At 43.7% G+C, this 24,217-nt stretch overlaps 1 protein-coding gene and 2 long non-coding RNA genes across 3 annotated transcripts; all 3 read left to right on the plus strand.

Moving 5' to 3' along the window:
* Positions 1-1,905: 1,905 nt before the first annotated feature.
* Positions 1,906-5,146, plus strand: LOC144130383 (uncharacterized). The gene is made up of 3 exons (XR_013314085.1): positions 1,906-2,046; positions 2,923-2,972; positions 5,129-5,146. It is a non-coding gene; the product is annotated as an uncharacterized LOC144130383 (long non-coding RNA).
* Positions 5,147-6,271: 1,125 nt separating this feature from the next.
* LOC144129858 (uncharacterized) lies at positions 6,272-14,148 on the plus strand (the record flags this gene model as incomplete). The annotated part of the gene is made up of 2 exons (XM_077663921.1): positions 6,272-6,453; positions 13,902-14,148. Coding segments are annotated over exons 1-2 (429 nt in total), but the record flags the coding sequence as incomplete, so codon positions are not given.
* A 12-nt stretch (positions 14,149-14,160) lies between these two features.
* On the plus strand, positions 14,161-16,470 carry LOC144130384 (uncharacterized). The gene is made up of 2 exons (XR_013314086.1): positions 14,161-14,193; positions 16,220-16,470. It is a non-coding gene; the product is annotated as an uncharacterized LOC144130384 (long non-coding RNA).
* The last annotated feature ends 7,747 nt before the right edge of the window (positions 16,471-24,217 follow it).

Below are 24,217 nucleotides of genomic sequence, written 5' to 3' on the forward strand. Positions count from 1 at the left end.
TGGGCTTATGTACGGGCTTGTCTGCTGAAAGGCTGCAGCTGCTTGGCATTGCTTCAACTGTTGGCGAACATTGCTCCGACTGTTGGCGAACATTGCTCCAACTGTTGGCGAACAAAAAATAATTAGAATAGAGGAAAATTGAGCATATTTTCGTGGCTGTTCTTACAAAGGCCTCATTTAGCTCAGACAATCCAACAGCTCTCTAATCCTCAGCTCTTTGAGCAACTCTCTTCGTACCTGCAATACCTGTCCAAGCACTTGCTACACCCATATTGTCCACTTGGATCTCAGCTACGTAAACATTTCGGAACAGAATGGAAGCAATGTTGGTCCTCAAGATTTTTCTAAAGCAAGGTGAATGCACTAAGATAAAGAAAAAAACTCACCGCACGGTTACGACTGTGTAACGCGATGTTCAGTGATAGCTCTTTTGGCGTTTAGTTTTGGGGATACATTCCTGGCACACTAGTGTAGCGGTCAAGTGACGCACCTCTGTACACTGGCAGGGGCTGTTCCAAAGAGAGCCACCCGTGGGCTTATGCGATCCAGGTTGACCGTGACATTAACGCACCCACTAGTTACGCGGACGGCGGCGACAGCGACGGCCAGGAGAAGGCCGGGGACGGGCGCGTAACAGCTATCGCTGTAAAAGTGCTTAAATGTGAAAGCCAGGGACTAGCAATCGCTGTAAAAGTGCTTAAATAATACTAAATTGGCGAGGCTTTATACGATTTATTAGGAAAACGCGCTAGCAGTGATCTAAGCCGTGCGTACCAATATAAATACGACGGTTCAAAATGTGAGGTGGCAAGTACTCTGGGAGAGACGGAACTTAAGGATTGATTCTGAAGTGGCTACTCGCCAAGTGGTTCTTTAACAGTCCGAAGAAATGAAATCAGCTTCGTGGGAGGTCCAGGCAATATGGAGGGTCTAGAGCCGTAAAGTCCATCGGAAATGCCTGAACAAATCCCGTGTTACTTGAGGTTGACGTGCTTCACCGCCCTGACCTTTTCTGACGCCAAAGCCACTCCGCTTTTCGCACTGCGCTGGTTCGAATTCCACTAAGTGCTGTCGTACAAGAAAACTGTTTTCTGCTCGATGCAATTTAAACAAAATATTTTGGAACTTCTGCGAGATTTCTTGCCTATCACTTGACACACATAAAGGACGATGACCTCTTCAATTTGCTGCGAGCGGGAACTCACTTAAGTTGGCGTTGAAAAAGCTTTTCATCATTAAAAGAAGACATGATAAAACCTTATTATCGTTATTTATTGTTGGCCGCATCATTTGTAGCCAGACGCCAGTGCAGGTTATTTGAACGCAAATGCAGCTGGGAGTAACAGAGAACCAATGCCCTTTATCTCAGGCGGCAGCGCGGGCATCAAACCCAGCTGTCAAAAGCAAGTTGGGAAGTGTTATTTTCTTGGGCGAATGATTATTTATTACAAGCGGTTCATCCTCAAAAAATCAAACCTCCTAAGCAAAGGGGAAAGCTCCTTTTGTCAACTTTCTTATGAAATGTTCGACAGAAACTCCAGCAGCATCCAGTTAACGTCATTGCTCAGATTTTTCAGAAATACGTCTCCGAAACGTAGTACACAATAGTCGACAACCTTCCGGGACCTAGGCGCAAAAGGTCTTGAAGCAACGTATTTTCTCAGAGGTGTCTTGAAAGCGGCAGTGACATATGAGTGCGAATTCAGCATTTGTGTTTGCAAATATATTCAATCCGGAACCCAAAATATTAACTTGCACCTTTAGCACATATGCTGCCTCAAACACTGATGTTTGATAATGATTTACCCAGAGCATTTTTTGTGTTCATTTTAATTGTTCTCAAGCTGTTTTCAATCTTAGCTCGTCATGTGACTCAAAACAGAGAATGCTTTTTTTTTTTTTAGTAGCAGCGTCAAGAACAGAAATTCTGTTACTGGAAACGAGAAGGATCAATCAAGAGAGTTCTGACGTCTCGCATAAAAACCACTCTTCAGCCGCCCTTATATTCAGGCCGGACGGAAAGTTTTAAACACCAGCACTGAAAAAGTAAGTGGCAATTTTTGGGGGGTGAGTCTCTGCCTTCAGTTTCCAGTTTTGCGAGGGCAGACTTCAGTGTTGGCACCTTTCATCATTGCCATCATAAAAACTACAGCGCTGATTTTTCAATATGCGGTGAATGCCGAAGTGGGAATAGAAGGGATGGTGTCGGCTTCATTCGGCCCTACAGACGTTTGAGCCGGCACCTTGTGGAAATTATAGCACAATGTAGTATAAAAATAAAAATATTAAGGATGCGCTGATTTAGAGGCCTCTGTGGTCTTCTTCCCGTGCCCTTGGCTTGTCATATGGGTCACTACAATATATTCTACAAAAGAGGAAGTGTACATGACTGATTACATGAAGAGTAGGGCTGGTATGCCGGCTGTTCTAGGTAGAACGCGGAATACAAAACCAGGCTGCCTACGAATATTTAAACATGGCAGCCCTTACAATCATTCCCCGAGACGGCATTAGGGGCGTTGGAATCAAGCCTCTTTTGCTGCCACGGCGTTCTGCCGGTGAACACGCTCTCAAGTGTTCGAGCATGGCCGCGGTGTCCAGATAAGAAAGCGCAATGCACTGAAATTTCGCAGCTAAGTGGCGCCTAACAGCAAATGAATAAATCGGAAAGAACCTTTGTTTAAATGAACGACAGCAATTGAAATTTTTAAAGTGGAAGGTTCTAGCAGCGTGAATCCACGTTATTGCTTCATCTATATATATATTTTTTTCAATTCGGAGGAGGTGGGTGCAGCGGATTGCAGCTGCCAGCTGTGATGTGTCCACCCTGTTTAATAGGGGAGAGAATAAAGTGTGGGACCTTTTTCACTGCAGTAGTAAATAAACACGATAACCAATAACTTTATCTTTTGCTGTTTTCAGCGACTATCAGGATGCATCAGAATGTGGCCGTGGGCATTGTTTTTCTTTTTGTAAGTACCACAGTTTTTCTATTCTTTCAAGCGGGCACATAAGGCGCGGTCTAATTAGTGGTCATGGTTGAGGCGGCGTGAAGGTGTCTAATCTTTCAACCGGGCACATCAGACGCGGTCCAATTAGCGGTAATGGTTGAGGTGGTGTGAAGGTTACGAATACCGAAAAAACTTGATTGAGTATAGTGGTTCTTAAACTTGGAAGAGAAATTTGTGCACTTGTTTTCAGTGTTGAAAAAACCTGCGGAGATAACTGGAGATATTTTCGCAAATATTGTTAAAGTCGTGAACACAGGACAGGTCACATTGCATTAGACCAGTCATCGTAAAAAGAATAGTTCTTCAGAGCCAGATATAAAGGTCCTGCCGCTTTCTCCAGCGTTTCCGTCATCCCGTGAGAAGCAGTTTTTGCCGAAGCATAACGTGACAAATTTAGGATGCTTTTGACTGAAGACAGCGGAAAATCCTTTTTTGTAGTGTTTTGTGGAGAACCAGTGATAACTTTTTACAACGCTGTCAGGGAAACTGCGTAAATTTTCTTTAGGCTTGTATTTTTATTCAGACTTCCTAGAATTCGTTATCTCAATCACGCTTTAAAGCAATTTTTACATTTTACAATTATGCTCCTTCAACAGGTAGATGTTCATTAAATTTGCTGAATAGTACTGCGTACAAGAATTAAAAACGATAAAAATTCACCTTCGAGCGCACCCCTTACAGGATCATTTTTATAAGAGGCAAAAACTTTCGCAGTAAATTTTAGAACAAATCTTTAAATCATTAAAAGAAATGTATTTTTCGAAATACCTTCATATTTTGGGTCCTACTTAGATCCGCGGAATGGCCTCATTGGTGGGAAGTGGACTAGGCACAATGGTTTATGGAAGTTTAAATTCCCAAAGTGACCCAGGCTATGAGAGACGCCGTAGTGAAGGGCTCCGGGAATTTCGACCACCCGGGGTTCTTTAACGTGCACTGACATCGCACAGTACACTCGGCAAAATGAGTTCTATTCGAAGAAGCATTTGATCCAGAGTACACGGAAGAAAACTGGAATACTACAAATAAAATTTCCTGCACATAGAAGGAAAGCAGCTTCCAGAGAAAAAAAAAGCATCAGCGTTTTATCCCTTTGCCCAGCAGAAGTAGCGGCGATTGTTGCGTCGCAACCAATCCAAAACGAGCACGAGTACACCCGCTGGCCGACCTAACTGACCATATGAACCTCCACTGACGCTTTATCGAGAAGGCCCATTCCTTCCCTTACATGTTCACTTAGCTTTCCCTTTCCCTTCCTAACAAGCAGGAGGGCGAGACGATGTCTCCAGGCATAGAAGCTCTACACCCGCTCTACTGTTATTGGTGTACAGCCAGTGGTGTACAGCCAGACCGAAAACATGAGCATTCATCTGCTGGTAAAAAATTACGCATTGCATGTGTATCTGAGCAGTACGAGCCGTGTGGACAAGGAACATCTACCTTCGTAGATGTTCCATCTATTATTAATTTAATCTGATGTGCACGCCAGATGGCAAATGCAAGATTGATGGAGCCGATGCGACGAAGCTATCATTGTAACTTTTTCGCCTCTGTAGAACCTGTAATGCTTATTCGTTTTGCTGTACTAAGATCTATCTCTTTGAAAGTTTGCCGTAAAGGAGCGCGCTAGATCTCGCTTCCGACACCGTTGCAAGCACTCTGCTACTGCAGTCAGCTTTATGTGCAACACTCAGTGCGCCATCAGAGCTCAGGTGAACAAGCAATTGGGCACTGCGGCATTGAATAGTTGTGCATTCAGTTGTCTGTTGAAACAGCAGGCTTTATACACTGTCCTTGCACGTTTGGTACTCTTTACCGCTATGCACAGATTTGATTCGTGAAACGGGGAACGGTCATCGCAGGTGCGTCTGAGGCCACGTTGACTAGTAGTGTTAGGTGTATTTGTTAACAATGAATATTAAAGGAAGCCGCTATTATTAAGCGCGATCATGGCTACACTAAAAGAAGGAAAGCACAGCAAAGAAATTCGCCCTTTGCTTTTCGCCAACTTGGTATTCGTGGCAGTTGTATATGATGGCGGCTATTCTTTGTAGACGAAAGTGATGTATGCGCTCGTAGGTTGTGCCTCTCCATTTTACTTTTCTTTCTTCTTCCAGGTTGGCTTAAGGGAAGGTGAGAGAAACACATTGCTATCTTTAATTATGATATGTTGCCCCGTAAACCGCCGTGCATTTAGCTTCATCTTTTTATTAGCCCATCAATGGCGTCATGAGTATCTTTGCTCAGGGTTGAACAATGTCAGCGTATGCATCGAAATGTTCCATAATCGGAGACTTACGACTTTATCATTTGCCAAAAGACGATGTTACCCAGATAGGCATAAGCCATAAGGTGCTTGTGGGCTGTGTAGTAGGCACTCTTCAGGATTCACTCATCCCGAGGGTGGAGGGAAGGCTAGCGGCGAAGCTATATTCTTCATTGCTGCCTGGAAAGTAAGGGTTAAATGAAATAAGGGAGTATTTATCTATACGTTCTCGGTATCAAGCACTCGCAGAAAGTTACGTATATTTGTGATCCCAGCCAACATTGCTAGAGTAGGAAGCGTTTGCGGCCGTAGAATGCGGCTTACTGTTCCGAGGCTTACCCAACTAAAATTGGAATTTAGATTATATATTTTTGAATTATCAAGAATCCTGAAGTCCAGAGCTAAAGGCAGATAAGTCTGGTTGACGGGTTCTGGGCGCCAAGTAAAAATATAAGTTTCCGTTTAATGTAACATGGTGGGTAAATGCTAAAGAAAGTGTACATGCGTCAACAACAGACAGGGACCGCTGCTTATGGTAGAATGAAAATACCTTTTTTGAAAAGCACCACTCTCTCGCACAGAAATCTCAGTACCAAGGGGTTCTTCACAGTTATTTTCTATTGTAGTCTGGGCGCGCCTTAGTTTCCCTTTTGTAACGCAGGTGCTAAATTGCCTTTGAGAAATTATATATAAAGGAAATAAATGCCAAGTACACTAAAAAACTGTGCGCACATCTGTTTGTGGGTTAATTAAGAAAAAGCAATGCCAAGCGCTATATTTGTGGTTACAAGGATGTAAGTGCAGCCTTAAAGAGCCTAACCAACCATAAGGTAAAGGCATTTTTGTACTTTCAAAGAAAAACACTCGCAAATATCTCTCAGTAAACTGGCATTAAAATGGAATAATAAAAGAATTTAAAATTAGGTTGTTTGAGATCGTTTTTGTTCTTGTTTTGGTTATTTTTGTAATTTCTCATGTACACATGCGTGCACTAATGACCATGTTCACTCTCCCTTCTTCATTAACAGGCAGTAGCACGATAGTTAATCTGACTCGAGTAGCAGAAGAATATGTTATGAAACTTAAACATAGCTCGCGTCTTTACGACAGTATAGACAGCTGGGGCCTGACAGCAAATTATGACTACTGGACCGGGAGACACTTCACCGCGGGCGAGTAAGTATTGCCCAACCGTGTGACGACTTTTGCCTTCTTTAGGTATGATCTTCAGTGAGGCAGATAATTGCAGAAACCCTTTTCTTTGGAGGTGGTTGCATGACAGTTTAGCTTTTGGAAGCTATGTATGCATACTGGGCAGAGGATCAAAAACTGGGCAAAAATTTCAGCCGCCGCCCCTAGGTTAGAGATAAATGAAAAGTCATGCAATCAAATGACGGCCAGTCCTCAATGACTCATCGCAGCACTCTTGCTCTTCGCTCTCATGGGTATGCGCCGTGTCAAAAACGACCAACCATTACGACAGGTTTGTTTTCGCGCCATAGCAAATAAGACGAGGGGACTGAAGTCGGCGTAATGCGGTCTTAATCGCTAATTAAGTCGAATAACCTAACAAGTTTTCTTTGGTCAAATTTCCTTTTGATTTTAACGCGCTTCTTAAAAGGTTGCAGACATCGAATTCCCTGTTTTTGCGTTCTTTATTTCAAAATTTGTGTATTGCAGCAGCACGCAAAATAAACGACGCAGGACTCGTGTATGAGAGGCAAATAATTTATTGTTGCATGATTTCTACTGAACGATTGTGGTTTCGTTTTCTGAACGTTAGGCTGTGCTTCGATGTCAGAACTATGCAAGAGCAATGACCCTGGTCTCCTTGATCTTAAAAGTTGTGGCACAGGCTGCTGAGTTGCTGGCTTGCGCTAGTGATATATCCCGAAAGGTGCAGCATGTCGTACACATGCATCTACCAAAATGGCGAGAAAAGACGGCGAGAAAAGCCGATACCGTGATGCACAGTGAAAAGCAAAGAGGTCGAGAGATGCCACCGCGTTCAAAAACAAAGCGCATAATTTTGACCGACCAAGGTAGGCAGAGTGCATACCACCGCGGTTTGCGCGTTGTCCATGGCTTTATGACACTAAACCGTCGCTGATGTTCACAGACAGCTGTGTCGGTGGCCCGAAGTCTACAGCGTCGTAGTCAGGCATGTGTTGGCTGGTTCCCTTTCCACATTACAATGACACGATACCTCACTGTCCGTAGCGGCCAATAGCCTTCTCCGTCTTCATTTCGCCCCACCAGCAGATGCACTAAATAATATCTTTATTTTTGCACATGTTTTACCCTAACGTGTTTACACCCTGCGATAAATTTGCAAGAAGCGCCAATGAATGTGAGCGCCAGTCTGGGAAGCGAATGATGGCCGTGTCGTTGACATTGAGTAGGATCGGCGCTTCTCGCTCATTGCATCTGGTTTCTTCGATATCACCAACACTTTATTTTAAATTGCTCTATCCACAAGTGTACGCGGCGACCGTTTCCATGAATTCAAATGGCGTAAGTTTTGCACGACCGACCCCGACGTCGGCAGGCCGACGCCTGCAGCATTGCTCAACAGACATGGTCATAAAGCTTAGTATTGGCGCCTATAATCTGGCCAGTATTAACCGCTGGAGGGTGTCCAAGTGTGAACATATGAAATGTTGTGGCTCGTTTCTCTATTTTCGGTACTAATAAGGTAGTGACAAGCGCAGCTATAGTAAGGATCGTATTATTGGCGAGGAAGTTTCGCTGTGCCACCAGTGCTGGTGCGTCAGCGACGGCATCTGCCGATCAGCCGACCGACCGCAGATATCAAGAGTCGCTGTTCATAGTGTGTCATGTTACTGTGTGGCGATGTGTGTGGCGAGACATTTACCGCTGAGAGCAGGAAACGGATCGAATTGAACACTGAATTAACTTGCATAGTGCATTTCTCTGCACAGATGAAGACGAAGGTATATGTCTAATTAGGTACAGTAGAGAAAAAGTTAAGAAAGGCAGCAAGCATTAAGTTCAACGGGGAGCGCGGATGCAGTCCATCCAAAAGGGGACACAAGCAGAGCGGCCTTCGCAGAGCGGTGGGCCTGCCTTGGGCAAAGCAACCACCTCGAATTCGGGAGGTACACTGTTGGATCCCTATTGCTGCCTGGTATCCACTGGTTTTATAATGGGTATAAAATTTCCCCCTGCCTGGTGCTTGGATTTTCTGGCGTTAAATGCCTGGGAAATTAGTCTTAACGGCGACTGTCCTTGCGGAGCACAGGGCGGTCTGGGGGATGCGGTGGGGCAGCGGCTGTGCCCCGAGGAGCGGATTGCAGCTGGTGTCCGTTCGGCTTCTTTTTAAACCAACGGGCGCTGAAGGAGGAGGCACTTCAGGACGCTGGTTTACGCACGAAGTCGGAGTCCGAACAGCACACACCAAAAAGCGCACCAAGTACTTCCACACAAAAGAAGGACTGCGTAGACACTATACATCGACACAGCATGGCCGCCATTTAAAAGCTGAGAAAAATTAACGAATAACTAAAAGAAGGCGAAGGCTTTGGCTTTGGGAGGGGTAACTTCGGAACAGAAAAAGTAAGACGCAGTCAAAAAGAAAGAGCCACGCACGGCCACAAATTTTGTCCTCCTAGCGGTCACCTTCCAGGATAGAAAAGTACGAATACACAAATGGAGCTCAGGACCTTGTTCGTAGTAGGGATGACTTTGAGTTGGGTAACAGAAATGCAAAACAAGCAGCACGGACGCACCCGCTCGATCACTTGATGGTAGTGGGCTAACTAGAAGAAAACTACAACAACAGAAACAACGCGCACGTACCCGTTCTTTCGCAAGGATAAATAGAGCGACAGACACAGGCTGCATGGACATAATATGTTTAAGGAAACCACGGCACATAAGTTTTATGTTAACATACCACAAGTAAATTAAAGGATGCCGCCGCGGTTGTGGCAATCGTCATGACAACTTGACTGAAAAAAAAGTGTTAGGATTTCAACGTAGTCCAATCCAGTAGACGTGAGAAAGCATGTGTTTAGCATGGTTGGCTCATGGTTTTGCTTTGCTGGCACGTCTGAAGACGATATTAGACTCAGGTTAAGCCCTGATCGAAGTTAATCTGATCTGACGTGTTCGCGCCTCAGCTGGAGATGATGACGATGTACAATGCACACCGCGAGAGTGTGTTGCAGTTTAACACGAGGCGTGATCGTCTGCTGCGATAACCTAGTGCTCTCCTGCAGTGGCCAGCGAAGCTGACCTGCTCGCACCACCGCGGGTTCGAAACGGTCAAGATTCACACAAACTCGATGAGTCGGCTAGACCTCATGAAGCTCATGAAGCTCATGAAGTCGGCTAGACCTCACTAAAAGATGGGGAGGAGAGATGAGAATGACGACTATCAATAGCTGGTGTCACTAATTGTGAGTAGTTCAAGATTGGCGCTCGATGCCACTACAACCCGGCCATTTTTCACGCTGTTATATTTGAACAAAATGCAATCCAAAAGAAACGTTGTTCAGACTTACACGTCGTACTGTTGCACCACATGGGCTTGCACATCGCTGCCTTGGTTTCATGCTGGACATCATCAATTACACCCATTTGTTCAGTTTAGGCTGGACTCCCTGTTTATATTTAAAAATTTTTGGCAGCGTTCGTTTCAGTTGAACAGAACTTTCTAAGACCACGAGAGCAACAACTTGCTTAAGCAGTGCTTCGCACCTTGATTTTTCTCCTGATTGGAAACAAACATGCTGTCACGGCAACCAATTGAAAACGTGTAGCCGCGATCAACCGGCTGACTTTCCGCACTAAAGTGACAGCGTGGTTTATGGGTTGCTTGCTCAGTACCTGGTCTTTGAATCATTCTGAGAATATAGTGGAATGCTCAACATATAATATACAGAACGGCAGTTGTTTTCAAATTTTTGATCATGCGCTCTATTCCTAATCTTCATATTCTAATACTTCCCACTTCCTATCTATCTTAGTTATGAAAATGGTCTGTAGACGCTGACTTGGGTGGCCCACATCCCACCACTATTGCAGCGAGAATTACAGCTCTGTTCGGGGTCAGTTTTGCTTGTTCAGATATTTCAATATTTTTGAGCCTTTCCTATTCTATGCAATTTTTCGAAGACCTTGCGGAAGGCATGTACTTCCACTTCAGCGAACGGTCGCCATGTGCTCGCAAGCAGGCCTCTTATCTTTCAAATAGGACCAACTCAAGTTTATTGTTAGTGAATCAACTTGGAGCAGGGAATTATACTGCTTCCTAGGCAGCATCTGATCACCTTTGACAATCATACTACCCCGTTTCCATGTGCTCAGCAGGTGCTTATTCGCTTTGCGCATTTTCTCATTTTCTCTCTGTTTAATGTGACGTGGTGTCGAGGATGTGAGGCATTGCTCAGTATAACAGATCGCTTCCCAATAAGAGCTTATTGGTAGGAGCACGGCGACAGCATGGCGGCACCAATGTTAGCTGCGGTAAAGGCGCGCTTTTCGGAAGCCGGTATGTCATGCTGCAGCCACATATCTAGAATTCGGCTAGTGTGTTTTTTTCTTTTGAAGAAGCAATGGCTTTTCCAACGTTGCCAATTTCTGTGACCTGCCACTCTTCTTCTGTCGATAAAAAAAAACATTATGACTGGAAGCTTTGTAGCCGAATTCCTCAATTTCTAGCAGTAAATTATGCATGATGCATGTCGTCATCGATCGTTTCAGGCAGTCTGAAAGCTGGCTTCTTTAATAAAAACTTCAGGCATTCTCTTGGTAAAAGGAGATAGCTTGGCTACGCTAGTTTGGTCTTTGTGTGTTTGTTTGGCAGCAAAAAAACGCATATATTCCTGAGAAAATTGGATTTAAAAGTGAAACATTAATTTTTTTCCTCCACTTGGTCCAAACTGGTAACGTAAAGACCGAGAAAAACTCTGTGACCACCGTTCGGATGTCACTTTCTCCGCGGCAACCCTCAAGTATCCGAGCACAAAAGAAAAAACAAAGATCTCACCGCAGTTCGGTTTAAAAAAACAGACGGTTGTAGCTATGACTATATTTTATTATTTGCCCATTTCTAGCTTATGAATCCTCAGTTTCCGACAAGAGTAGCTTCATTTTTGTTAATACGCGGTAATCTATCTTCAAAGGCCATATTCAGTTAGTTCTCAGTAGGGTATTAAGTTTCCTGCGAAGAAGCGATACTACCGCTGCGAATGGAATGCCGGTGCTGACATTGCGGACATTACACTGCAATACACAGATGCTATGTACGAGCATTGCGTGGCCGTTCTTCTTAACCTATCAGAACATCGTAGCGAAAGAAGGGGAGAAGGAGCGGATAAGTCGAAAGAATGAAGTCCAGGAGTAAAGATGCTACATGGATCATTTGATACATCATGGAGCATACAGCGGAAAAACGGCTGGAATCTCAACGCATAGGCACATGACGAGGCTGTGTGAAGGAAGCAATGGGTCACACATCAGCTGCACATATGAGGTAGTTGGAGCCCCTCTTGATATGCTAAGATGGGATCATACACTAGGAAGGCCTTTGCCGGGCTCTTTTTCATATACAGTCCCGTTCCCATATCGCATATCCCAAGCACACGGGACTAGATAGGCCTGGTTAGAATAATCCATCGCCATCCGCACGTTGTTGAGGTGACCAGCTAAAGCATACATGCTAGCTTGACCATTTGGATAAGATACACAATGGAACGCAGAGCACAGAAAGAAAAACAGTAAACTTCACATAACACCACCGGATGAGTGCTAAAAGAAATAGTGGCTCGAAAAGTTCTCGAAAGGGAAACTAAACGTCCGTGACTCTTCCCCGTCTCGTGACAAGTGTCGTGCGACGAGAGTTGGATTTATTGTTTTTTTTTAAATCATATTCTCTGCTGCTGGCCAAATATCGAAAGTTTCGCATAATACGAGCTTATTATCGTTGCCTGCGATAACATAAATCCGGATTCTAGAGAGAGACTGCTGTGGTTTGTAGAACCATTATTCGTAGCTTTTGCCACCGACAACGAATACTTTAGATTATGAACGTTTCACGCTGCTTTCAGTCGTCCTATCCGTTCTACATATGAATGGCACAAACAATCGGGATAAATAGGAAAGAAAATCTCACTAAGTGCTTGTGATTTAAAGTAGCGCCAACGATTCTAAAAGAAAATCTGCCATATGGATGAATGCCCCGCCGCGGTGGCTCAGTGGTTAGGGCGCTCGACTACTAATCCGGAGTTCCCGGGTTCGAACCCGACCGCGGCGGCTGCGTTTTTATGGAGGAAAAACGCTAAGGCGCCCGTGTGCTGTGCGATGTCAGTGCACGTTAAAGATCCCCAGGTGGTCGAAATTATTCCGGAGCCCTCCACTACGGACCTATTCGTTCCTATCTTCTTTCACTCTCTCCTTTATCCCTTCCCTTACGGCGCGGTTCAGGTGTCCAAAGATATATGAGACAGATACTGCGCCATTTCCTTTCCCCAAAAACCAATTATTATTATTATTATTATGGATGAAAGGGATAAACAAATAAACTGAAGGTTATTATATTTCGGGTACAAAACGTTTTCGAATTTACGAATGGGCGCTGGGAAAGTACGAGTTTTAATTCCTCGGCGCCCCTCTACTTTCATTTTTGTTGTCGTATGGATTTGCTACCATTTTCGCTGTGTCAGGAACACTTTTCCACTTTTCAGTGGTTCAATTTTCGCGGTCATGCCTAAAAGTTTGTCTGAAAAAAAAATAATGCGTTGTGGTGCACTAAAAGAGGGCTTAAATTGTGTTCCAAAGCGGTTCGAAGCGGTTCTTTCAATTCGTTCCAATTTCGATACAGTTCAAACATGGCGAAAAAAAACCCAGCTCGATTAGGATCCAGTTCCCGGTAATAATACGCGTTTGTTTCCGGTTTCAGGTTCAGTTCCGCTACTGATTCGACACTCTGTTTGCCGCACATCCGTTCCGAATAAAACGCACTGCTCCAACCATTAAACTGCCGCCGCGAAAATTTTGTTAGCTTGTTATAGCGTTATCTTATATGTTATTAAGGGCAGAGATGTAGGCTGAGATTGCGGAGGTTGCATTTACCTAATCACACAACTTGTTCGACAGTTATGTGTATGCCCGCCGCGGTGGCTCAGTGGTTAGGGCGCTCGACTACTGATCCGGAGTTCCCGGGTTCGAACCCGACCGCGGCGGCTGCGTTTTTATGGAGGAAAAACGCTAAGGCGCCCGTGTGCTGTGCGATGTCAGTGCACGTTAAAGATCCCCAGGTGGTCGAAATTATTCCGGAGCCCTCCACTACGGCACCTCTATCTTCCTTTCTTCTTTCACTCCCTCCTTTATCCCTTCCCTTACGGCGCGGTTCAGGTGTCCAACAATATATGAGACAGATACTGCGCCATTTCCTTTCCCCCCAAAAACCAATTATTATTATTAGTATTATTATGTGTATCAACTATTACACGCGTGGCGAGAACATAGAGAACGCGATTATTTCTTGAAATTTGTGAAGACCCCTTAGCGATTGTTAGTAGTCATATAATAGAACGCAGTCACCAAACACTGCAGTCTGAACATTAATTGGTGCTAAACTTTTTTTGTTGCCTTCACAGGAAGCCAATTCAACCAAAAGTGATTGATCTGAAGTGCACAGAAGATGAGAACAAGATCGTGAAAATAGAAAAAGTCAATGGTTGCAACGAAACGTTCATATGGAACATCACGCACGGCATGCGGACTCCTTTTAAGCTTCTGGTCAATGTCACTGTCCCCATGATCCGAAAGGGAGGAGCAAAACACACGATAATCTTTGAACTGAACCTGAATAATGCGGAATTAATAACAAGACATGCCTACAACAGGATAAAACCGCATGAAAATGCAACTATGAAGATGGTCACTAAAGTAAGTACTGGAATGATATTCTGGCATACTTTTCTGCTCGAGATTTAGTTGCCTTTTCCTAGACTTCGGCTCAGAAGATAGCAAACATTCGTGACTGAAAAGCAACAGAGCACTGCATTTTTACACTCGCGATGTTTGCATTTGTTGCTTTTAAATAACGAAATTTATGACGCTGTCATAGAATTTCATAATACTGTCATGGACTTCATTCTGCTGTAAATTGCGCTTTCGAGAATTCAGTACTTGGTGGCATAAACTGGGTCGAACCGCTATGTTTCCATTTATCTAAAGCTTTAATGCCGAGCGCAGAACGAAAGAAAACAGCTGCAAAATTTTAAGTTTGGTACGCTATAGGAGGCAATGCTTTATACTTAGCAATTTTATTACATTGACGAAGTGCCGAATGAAAGTGGATTTTTTTTCAAGTTGCCGCTCTTCCGGTGCAATCTGTTTAATTGCTTCTGCTGCATCTGCAACCTGTTACTCCCGCATGGATAAAATATTCGTATAGACAATATTCTTACACATACAAAAATGTTGCAAGATTAATGTCAGGCTTGAAGAAATTGGGTGGCTCCAGATGAAATTTTGAGGCCGGAAGTTGTCCCACAAAATTTTTGTGACTTTTTGCATCTTTTTCTAGAAGTAAAACTTTAAACTCACACGTTTTTTACAAATCATCAAAAAGCAGCAGAAAATTTCAAAGCTTCAGTTTTTGGTGACACCACCTACTTTGAAGTACTGCGTTAGTTCAGTTCATCCTATACGTCACATGGCGTAGCGCAAGCAGAAAAAAAACAAACAAGAAAATAATTTTTGCAGACCCACTTTTTCTACTCCTCTCGTCCCAGACGAAATCTTGAGGTACGCCTTTTGCGATTTTACGTTGTAAGTGCACGTGTTGCTTCCTAGAGTACAGTAAAGTTCAACGAAGTTTTTTTTTATGTCGTAATGGAAATAAAATTATTTCCAGCAAGCAATGTTTGTTTTAAGGTTTGGCCTGCAGTCATATAAACGTGCAAGCTGGAAGGTAAAACAGTGGGCTTCTACTGTAATATGCGGGGCCATATTAACGCTTAGCGTTACGGCTCCCGCTCTGCGGAAAATCTAGCGTCGTTGTCGGCGTTGTGAGTCCAAAAATTTCCGGTGACGCAACCTAGATGGGCCACGTTTGTCACGTGACCTTGTGACGTCATCAAAAACTGCCCACTGGATTGTGACCAAACTGCCCACCGTGGCAGGTGGCGGTTAGATTAACTGTTGGTCGCGAAGAGCAACCTCGGGAAGAGCGTGGGTCGCACAAGCCCCACCGGTGGCAGGACCTGCCATCGCAGGGCAGTAACACACCGCTTAACCGCTGCACCACTGCGCCAGGAATGCTATTGCGGCTTCCAGGGATCTATTATTGTAAACTCGAGAGTGACCAATGCGCATTAAAACGGGCATTAACCCATTAGCGTTATCGCGTCATGCCCTTAAAGCAGGGTTTTAGTGTCCCCTTCAATTTTTTTGTGACGACTCTTTCGCTCGTGGATTGTGTGACCTCTTCTACATATCAGCGTGTCATTAGTTTCTAGAACTTTGGAAACATATATGTGAAGCTCCTTCAAATCATCGTTTGTTCAGAGAATGAATTCCTGGGTTTTCTTCTTCGTAGGAAAGAAACAAAAGCGGAAACATGGAAAGTGCATGCAAATGTTCTTGCCGTGTGAGACGCACATTGGTTTGCTAAAATCCTAGAATTTATAACGCAACCTACACGCATAGCGAGAAATACCACCTTGCGTTTGATGTTGGTGGTGTTGGATTAAACCATGACAAAAAAGAAAGGCAGCGGTCAATAGTGCTTAAGATAGAGTACTAATGAATTTTGAAACAGCAAGCGGGTCGGATTTAGTTCATTTTTTAAAACATTTAATTATTTATTTTTTGATACTGCAATCCCGTAGTTGACCGCGATTATGGTGTTTTAGCACGTGCTGCAACAGGATTCGTTGTAACAATAATCGTTTTATTTTTGTTCCAGAAATGTCATTTCAAAGCGGACGTAACATTTACAGGCTTCTTCGCATTTCATGTCAAATACGCGAGAGGAGACACCCCTAACTACTACGGTGTGAATGTCACAGCTCTTGCAAATAAGGATCTGTTGATCCGTAATGGCAGCTTGCTGTACACAGTAGATGGAGAGTATACACAGAAGTTGTGCCGTCACGAAGGCGACAAGCGAAAGAGGTTGTCAGCAAGCGCACAATAAAGAACAGGCGGATCTCTTCAGAGAGTCGATTACTCATTTGTTCTTGCGTGCTAATACCTACGACCTGGCTGCGAGGCATGGCTCTGGATTTAATTCGACCCCCTAGTTTGTTTTAAGAAATGTCAGCACTGGAGTTTTCTCGCATTTCGCGATTATCGGGATGACGTCATCATCGTTCTCGGGACTGCCAAATATCAGATTGTTATAGCCTATGCCCCCTCCCCCCCCCCTTCCTTTTTTTTTCTGGTCTCTTTTCGAGGTGTTGAAGCTGGCCGTTGCCACCTGTTCATTAATAGCGCTCGTTACCTTGTTCGTTATGTTTCGGTGTGAGCACAGAGGGCAGTAGCTGCTCCTTTTCGGCCGCGGCATGCTGACACAGATTTGTTATTCTATTACTCGTAACGACTGCGGAACTCCGCTTTATAACCTTTCTTCCACCAGCGACCAGCTTCGCTAATATTCGGATGCTGTTACCGTCTGTGAAGAACAGTCTATACTTCTCACTATAACTTTAAATTGGTAATGTCTTTAGTAGTTTAGTGTATCGATATGGGGATTAAGAGTTCGGGAAATCCACATGTGTACCTACCTGGGCTCCGTATGTTGAAACCGTCGGTTTAACAGGATATCGTAACTATTGCAATAAGTTATGACGATAAAAAATAGTCAGTCACTCATAGGGCAGCTCATGAGTATGCCAATCTGTGTTGAGCACAGCGTAATAGTAGAATTTGCTGGCATTTCGGGTAACTATTGCCATGAATAAAAAATGCACGATACACAAGTCCGATGTTCGCAAGCTGTGGCTGCAACACCTCTCAAAGGTGGACGAAAGTTCTTTTAAAATAGATTCATCGTTTTAACGCCTCTATGAATAAGACTGGGCTTATGATGAGAGCGAGGTTTATAACTTTAAAGAAGCATGGAGTTTTTAACTTTAGGCGTTTTAAGCAACGCAGAAACGTGGGCTAGAGGCTGCTGCAGATGCGTAGAGGACAGATAAGTGATTACGATCTGAATGGATGCACTGGCATAGAAGTATAAAAAGATCGCATGCATGCACCGTTCTCCCGCTACCGCCTTCGAATACAAGGACACCATTCAAAAGCAACGGAACGGAAATCAGATGATCAAGCGTAGAGCAATGCGAAGCCGTGAAGGGACCCGCATATCGGTATAAGGCTGGGATGGAAACGCAGCTGTCGAGAATTAGATGCGAAGAATTTTGAAAAGCAAGGAGAGCGAATCTGTGAAACAGAATGAGTGGCGGGTGCAAAACGCAGCTATTAAAGCGCAGTGTGTTGATATGCAATCGGCAATAAAAGCTTCATTACTTGAAGGGTCTCTCGATTTTCTTTTTTTAAGGGAATCTAAAACTGTTGCCCGAAATAAACGGATTTGTATGACAGAGTTTGTTTATCTTGTACTTATACGTGACATTTTTGACCACACAAGAAATGAAATTAGTTGTAAAGTATAATCAGATCTGACGTTAGACGTTATACATCTAATGTTAAAGTTGCATATGTAAGTATAACATCAAGCTGTCGTTCCGACCAACAGGTTTTTTTTTAAAGAAAGAATTATTGCTTTCCCTTCAGCAGCCAGGCTTTATGGTCAGACACAGTGTTAGATTCTTGTCAGGCAAACCGGATTCATGAATTGGCAGCACTTGCGGGAGTCCTAGCGGTAACTGTGGCTGTGTGATGCAAGAACCGTCCGCTTGTCATATTTTCTGCATTCTTAATCTACTCGAACGATAACAACATTCGTAAGATTTACGATCAGGAACTGGCCCTCCCAAGGGCCCATTGTCGATTAAGTACTGTACGGTTATAACGCCAAAAGCAGTACGCTTCGAGCCTAACACCAGACAGGCCCCAGAAGAGCTAGCTTGGTAGCGCCATCTCAGCTCCTCTGCTGAAGATCAATAACCATTGTGCTTGGCTCTAGATCCCATAGATGGCGACATTTTCCTACAGGTTGAAAAGCTTTCTGCTTTGCATAAATTTTGAAGCGTTTTGGAACTGTTTTGCCAATGATAACCATTTTTACTGACTTCTTCAACTGAATATTCAGGCGCGACAAACACAACACGTAGAAAAGCATCAATACTTGGAACAATTTACCAAATTGTACCCATGCGTTGTTGTTCGTCACATTACAGTGAAACAGGCCGCATCGAGACGTTGACCCCTTTCACCCGCATGCCACAGCGGATGGTGCATGTGGACATGGAAGATCATGATATCCTCCTTACACCTCAGATACATAAATGAATGAGTGACTGTTATGTTTTCAGAGAACAAACCAGTTACGGAGCTTAAATGCGATTCAAGATCCCACATTACTCTCCACCATGCCCCCACAATGAAAACGTTTCAAAATAATTGTGGAGAAAAATGAAGGCTCTGAGCATCCTGCTCTATTCCCTCCTCCGTCTAATCATCCTTCTCGTCCGTCTAATATTGCAGAAGAAAGCAATACGAGCAATTGAGAATGTTCCTTACTTGGAACACACTCAACCACTTTTCCTCAAAAACAATAAATTAAAAGCTACTGACATATATAGCTTCAAGTTAATTAGATGCTACAAGCGAGCAATTAAAGGGAAACTTGAGACATTCCTATCACAGGCAAACTTAAAGAGCACACACAGCGTATATCCCTATCGTCATCAGGTACCCTGGAACATTCCTTTTTCGCGTACATGCTATGGCCAACAAAGAATTGCGCACGCGCTGCCAAGCATTCTTAACCGCTTCCACTCGGAAGGCGTGGATGTGGAAAGGCTTAAAAACAACCACATTTCACTGATATTATCATGTCATAGTGAACATTTGTGATGTCAAGAGAAATAATCAATGTGAATAAGTTTTCATTTCATTGAAATTATTAGTGTTTTCGCATTACACAGATGCATTGAGTATGTATGTCTCTCTTCCATGTATATTTGTCCGAATCTTTCATTTTTTATATTTCTTTTTTTCCCTGTAAAAAAAGGGAAAAAATGATTGTACTTTGCCTGGTGCCTTTGTAAACTTATAGGCTTTGAAATCTGCAGTCTTGTATGCAGTATTTATTCTTTTGTTTCCTGTAATCTTGTAACGGGATATATGCAAGCTGTTACTGTTGCTTTTGGGGGGATGGAGCGCTGTCAAGCTGTGCTAAAACAGCTTTTTCTCCACCCTCCCTTTTCACTTTTTGTGTGGAATAAATAAATGTTAAAATTCAAATTCAAATTCAAATCTTTCTCTTCCCGGCGGCCAAAAAACTGCCATGTTTCGAGTTTTTTTTTGTAATTTTCATTTTCGTGCGTATTATAACACGTACGCATTAATTTGTTTGCGCATCCCAATCCGTTGTTGAGGATTCTGAAGGAATACAAGTTACTGCGACCGAATGTGGAAGGGTCATAATGTGACAAGTATTGAACGTGCGGCTCCACAATGCTTGACCTGCATTCAGGGGGGCACGCAGACTTGACGAATATATTGTGATTCCTTCTGATAAACATAGCTGTTCCTGAGATGTCATGAGAATATGGAAACGTAACAATCTCGGGGGTCGCCAAGGCCACTTAAATGAGATTAAACACACAAAAAATATTCCCGTTGAACAATAAATAAACTTCAGCAGAAGTCCTTATGCGACGTTCCTAACGTGATTCTAAATGAAATCCCACAAGACCTAGAAATGAAAAATGAAGGTAGTTGCCAGAAGTTTCTTAGTACTTGAATACTTTCTTTCTTCGAAAAACAAATATTGTACATATCTAAATAAGATTAAAATATTCGTCATTTCGAAGAACTTTCTGCACGCATTTGGTTTCACTGTCAAGGTTCAAACCAATACTTCACTCTGGTTAGAATCGGTGCAGGAAGGCGTGGTCTCAGAAATGTAGCCAGGCTTTTGTAACCAATCGTCTATGATTTCCCCTGCTAGGTCCTTTATGCACTTGCAATAGTTAGTGTTGAAGGTCCTTTACTGGAGGCGGAGAAAGGCGTGATAAAATGCTCAGAGGATAGTTACGAGTGTGTAGCGCGGGTATATTAGCGTTGGCCTGGTGTGAGAGCAGATGTTTTTGTAGTAATCCAGTGACAACACCAACATCCAAAGGACGTCCCTGCGCTGTCTTGAAAGGACATTAGACATCCCGAGGAAGTGAGAAGAAACTCTGCGGACATTTATTTATTTATTTCGAAGATACTGCCAGCCTTATTTGAGGCCTTAGGCAGGAGTGGGAAATAAGATAGAAACAAACATAGCACAGCATAAAAAGCACTGCAAAACATTTTTAGCACAGTTTTCGCATAAAAAAGTAAAAAAAAATATATCTCACATATATCTTTGAACGCACTTTCTGTATCCAAGGGAGGTCCGTAGAAAGTCCCTGACGATTTTCGTAGGCCTGAACCCGAACATATTGGCTATCGGTAAATTAATATTTTCCTGTGGATATTTGTGGGCCCAAGAGAAAAAATTTGCTCGGGCCGCGTGAAAAATATCCGCAAAGCCTGTTACATTTTCTGCTATTTAGACGCGAAGAAAGAATTGACTGCAGTTGATTACAGTGGTGGAGTGGCTTGGCCCAGGACTGACGTTTCCACAGGTGAAATCTGCTTAGCATCACACGCCCCCACGGCAAACGTATATAAAAACAAGACTGTGCGAAACCTGTATGCGGCTAGAAACCAGAAGTCATGCAGCCCAAACATATTGAGTATACATCCACAGAACGAAGAATTTCCACGAGCTTATATACTCCAAATCTAAGACCCTCCTTTTAGCGCCAGTGGTCCTTGCAGGTTAAGCAATATTATTTCATTCCGTTCAGAGGTTGCGGCGATTGCGTAAAGGTAGGGCATCCGCTTTGCTTGCAAGAGGAACATGGTTCGAATTTCAGCGCCGCGCAGCTCTCTACTGGATTAAAAAAATCAGCGTGTCGATGGAATTGCGTAACTAGGCCTATGGTGCGGCCTGATCTCAGTAACCAGAAGCGACAGCCCACTCTCGCACCAGAACAGGATTTGGCCACCCTGGTGCTGTACTTGGCCACACCCTCCTATATGACTAAACCAATTAACCCTTGGCCCTCAGTCCCTAGCGGATGCGGAGCAACTTACCAAGGCAGCGGTCGGACCTTTTATGCAGCGGAGGGTGCTAAGAATCCCTGGCTCCGGACAGGCCGCCGCTGGAAACTGAACCTGGCAACGTTTCAAGCTAGAATCTTATCCAGTGAGGCAAGTTTAGCAGTGTTGTTCAAGGAACTAGCGGGTATTAAATGGGATGTCATAGGGCTTAGTGAGGTTAGGAGGAGAGAGACGCGTATACAGTGTAAGGGGTGGGCACGTACCTTGCTGCCGTGGACTACCGCACAGACGAGAACTAGGAGTGGAATGCCTCATCAATCGGGGTATATAGCTGGCAGCATAAAGGAGTTCTATAGTATTAACGAGAGGTTGGTAGTTATCGTAATTAGACTTAACAGGAGGCACAAATTGAAGTTGGCACAGGCTTACGCGCCTACATCCAGACTGGATTGAATTCGACCCCCTAGTTGGTTTTAAGAAACGTCAGCACTGAATATTTCTCGCATTTCGCGATTATCAGGATGACGTCATCATCGTTCCCGGGACTGCCAAATAGATTGTTTTAGCCTATGCCTCCCCCCCCCCTCTTTTTTTTCTGGGCTCTTTTCGAGGTGTTGAAGCTGGCCGTTGCCACCTGTTCGTTAACAGCGCTCGTTACCTTGTTCTTTATGTTTCCGTGTGAGCACAGAGGGCAGTAGCTGCTCCTTTTCGGCCGCGGCATGCTGACACAGATTCGTTATTCTATTATCCGTAACGACTGCGGAACTCCGCTTTATAACCTTCCTTCCACCAGCGACCAGCTTCGCTAATATTCGGATGCTGTTACCGTCTGTGAAGAACAGTCTATAGTTCTCACTATAACTTCAACCAGGTTATGTCTTTAGTAGTTTAGTGTATAGATACGGGGATTAAGTGTTCGGGAAATCCACATGTGTACCTACCTGGGCTTCGTATGTTGAAACCGTCGGTTTAACAGGATATCGTAACTATTGCAATAAGTTATGACGATAAAAAATAGTCAGTCACTCATAGGGCAGCTCATGAGTATGCCACTGTGTGTTGAGCTCAACGTAATAGTAGAATTTTCTGGCGTTTCGGGTAACTATTGCCATGAATAAAAAATGCACGATACACAAGTCCGATGTTCGCAAGCTGTGGCTGCAACGCCTCTCAAAGATGAACAAAAGGTATTTTAAAATAGATTCATCATTTTAACGCCTCTATGAATAAGACTGGGCTTATGATGAGAGCGAGGTTTATAACTTTAAAGAAGCATGGAGTTTTTAACTTTAGGCGTGTTAAGCAACGCAGAAACGTGGGCAAGAGGCTGCTGCAGATGCGTAGCGGACAGATAAGTGATTACGAACTGAATGAATGCACTGGCACAGAAGTATAAAAAGATCGCGTGCATGCACAGTGCTCCCGCTACTGCCTTCGAATACAAGGACACCATTCTAAAGCAACGGAAAGGCAATCGGATGATCAAGCGTAGTGTAATGCGAAGCAGTGAAGGGACCCGCATATCAGTATAACGCTGGGACGGAAACGCAGCTGTCGAGAATTAGATGCGAAGAATTGTGGAAAGCAAGGAGAGCGAATCTGTGAAATAGAATGAGTGGCGGATGCAAAGCGCGGCTATTAAAGCGCAGTGTGTTGATATGCAATCGGCAATAAAAGGTTCATTACCTGAAGGGTCTCTCGTTTTTTCTTTTTTTTAATGGAATCAAAAACTGTTGCCCGAAATAAACAGATTTGTATGACAGAGTTTGTTTATCTTGTACTTATACGTGACATTTTTGACCACACGAGAAATAAAATTAGTTGTAAAGTATAACCAGATCTGACGTTAGACGTTGTACATCTGATGTTAAAGTTACATATGTAAGTATAACATCAAGCTGTCGTTCCGACCAACAGGTTTTTTTTTAAAGAAAGAATCATTGCTCTTCCTTCAGCAGCCATGCTCTATGGTCAGACACAGTGTTAGATTCTTGTCAGGCAAACCGGATTCATGATTTGGCAGCACTTGCGGGAGCCCTAGCGGTAACTGCGGCTGTGTGATGCAAGAACCATCCGCTTGTCATATTTTCTCCATGCTTAATCCACTCGAACGATAACAACATTCGTAAGATTTCCGATCAGGAACTGGCCCTCCTAAAGGCCCATTGTCGATTAAGTACTGTACAGTTAGCGCCAAAAGCAGTACGCTTGGAGCCTAACACCAGACCGGCCTCAGTAGAGCTAGCTTGGTAGCGCCATCTCAGCTCCTGTGCTGAAGATCAATAACCCTTGTGCTTGGCTCTAGATCCCATAGATGGCGACATTTTCCTACAGGTTGAAAAGATTTCTGCTTTGCATAAATTTTGAAGCGTTTTGGAACTGTTTTGCTAATGATAGCCATCATTACTGACTTCTTCAATTGAATATTCAGGCGCGACAAACAAAACACGCAGAAAAGCATCAATACTTGGAACAATTTACCAAATTGTACCCATGCGTTGTTGTTCGTCACATTACAGTGAAACAGGCAGCATCGAGACGTTGACCCCTTTCACCCGCATGCCGCAGCGGATGGTGCATGTGTACATGGAAGAGCATGATATCCTCCTTATACCTCAGATACATAAATGAATGAGTGACTGTTATGGTATCAGAGAACAAGCCAGTTACGGAG

This window comes from Amblyomma americanum, chromosome 4, assembly GCF_052857255.1.
Source record: "Amblyomma americanum isolate KBUSLIRL-KWMA chromosome 4, ASM5285725v1, whole genome shotgun sequence".
NCBI classification, from domain to species: domain Eukaryota; kingdom Metazoa; phylum Arthropoda; class Arachnida; order Ixodida; family Ixodidae; genus Amblyomma; species Amblyomma americanum.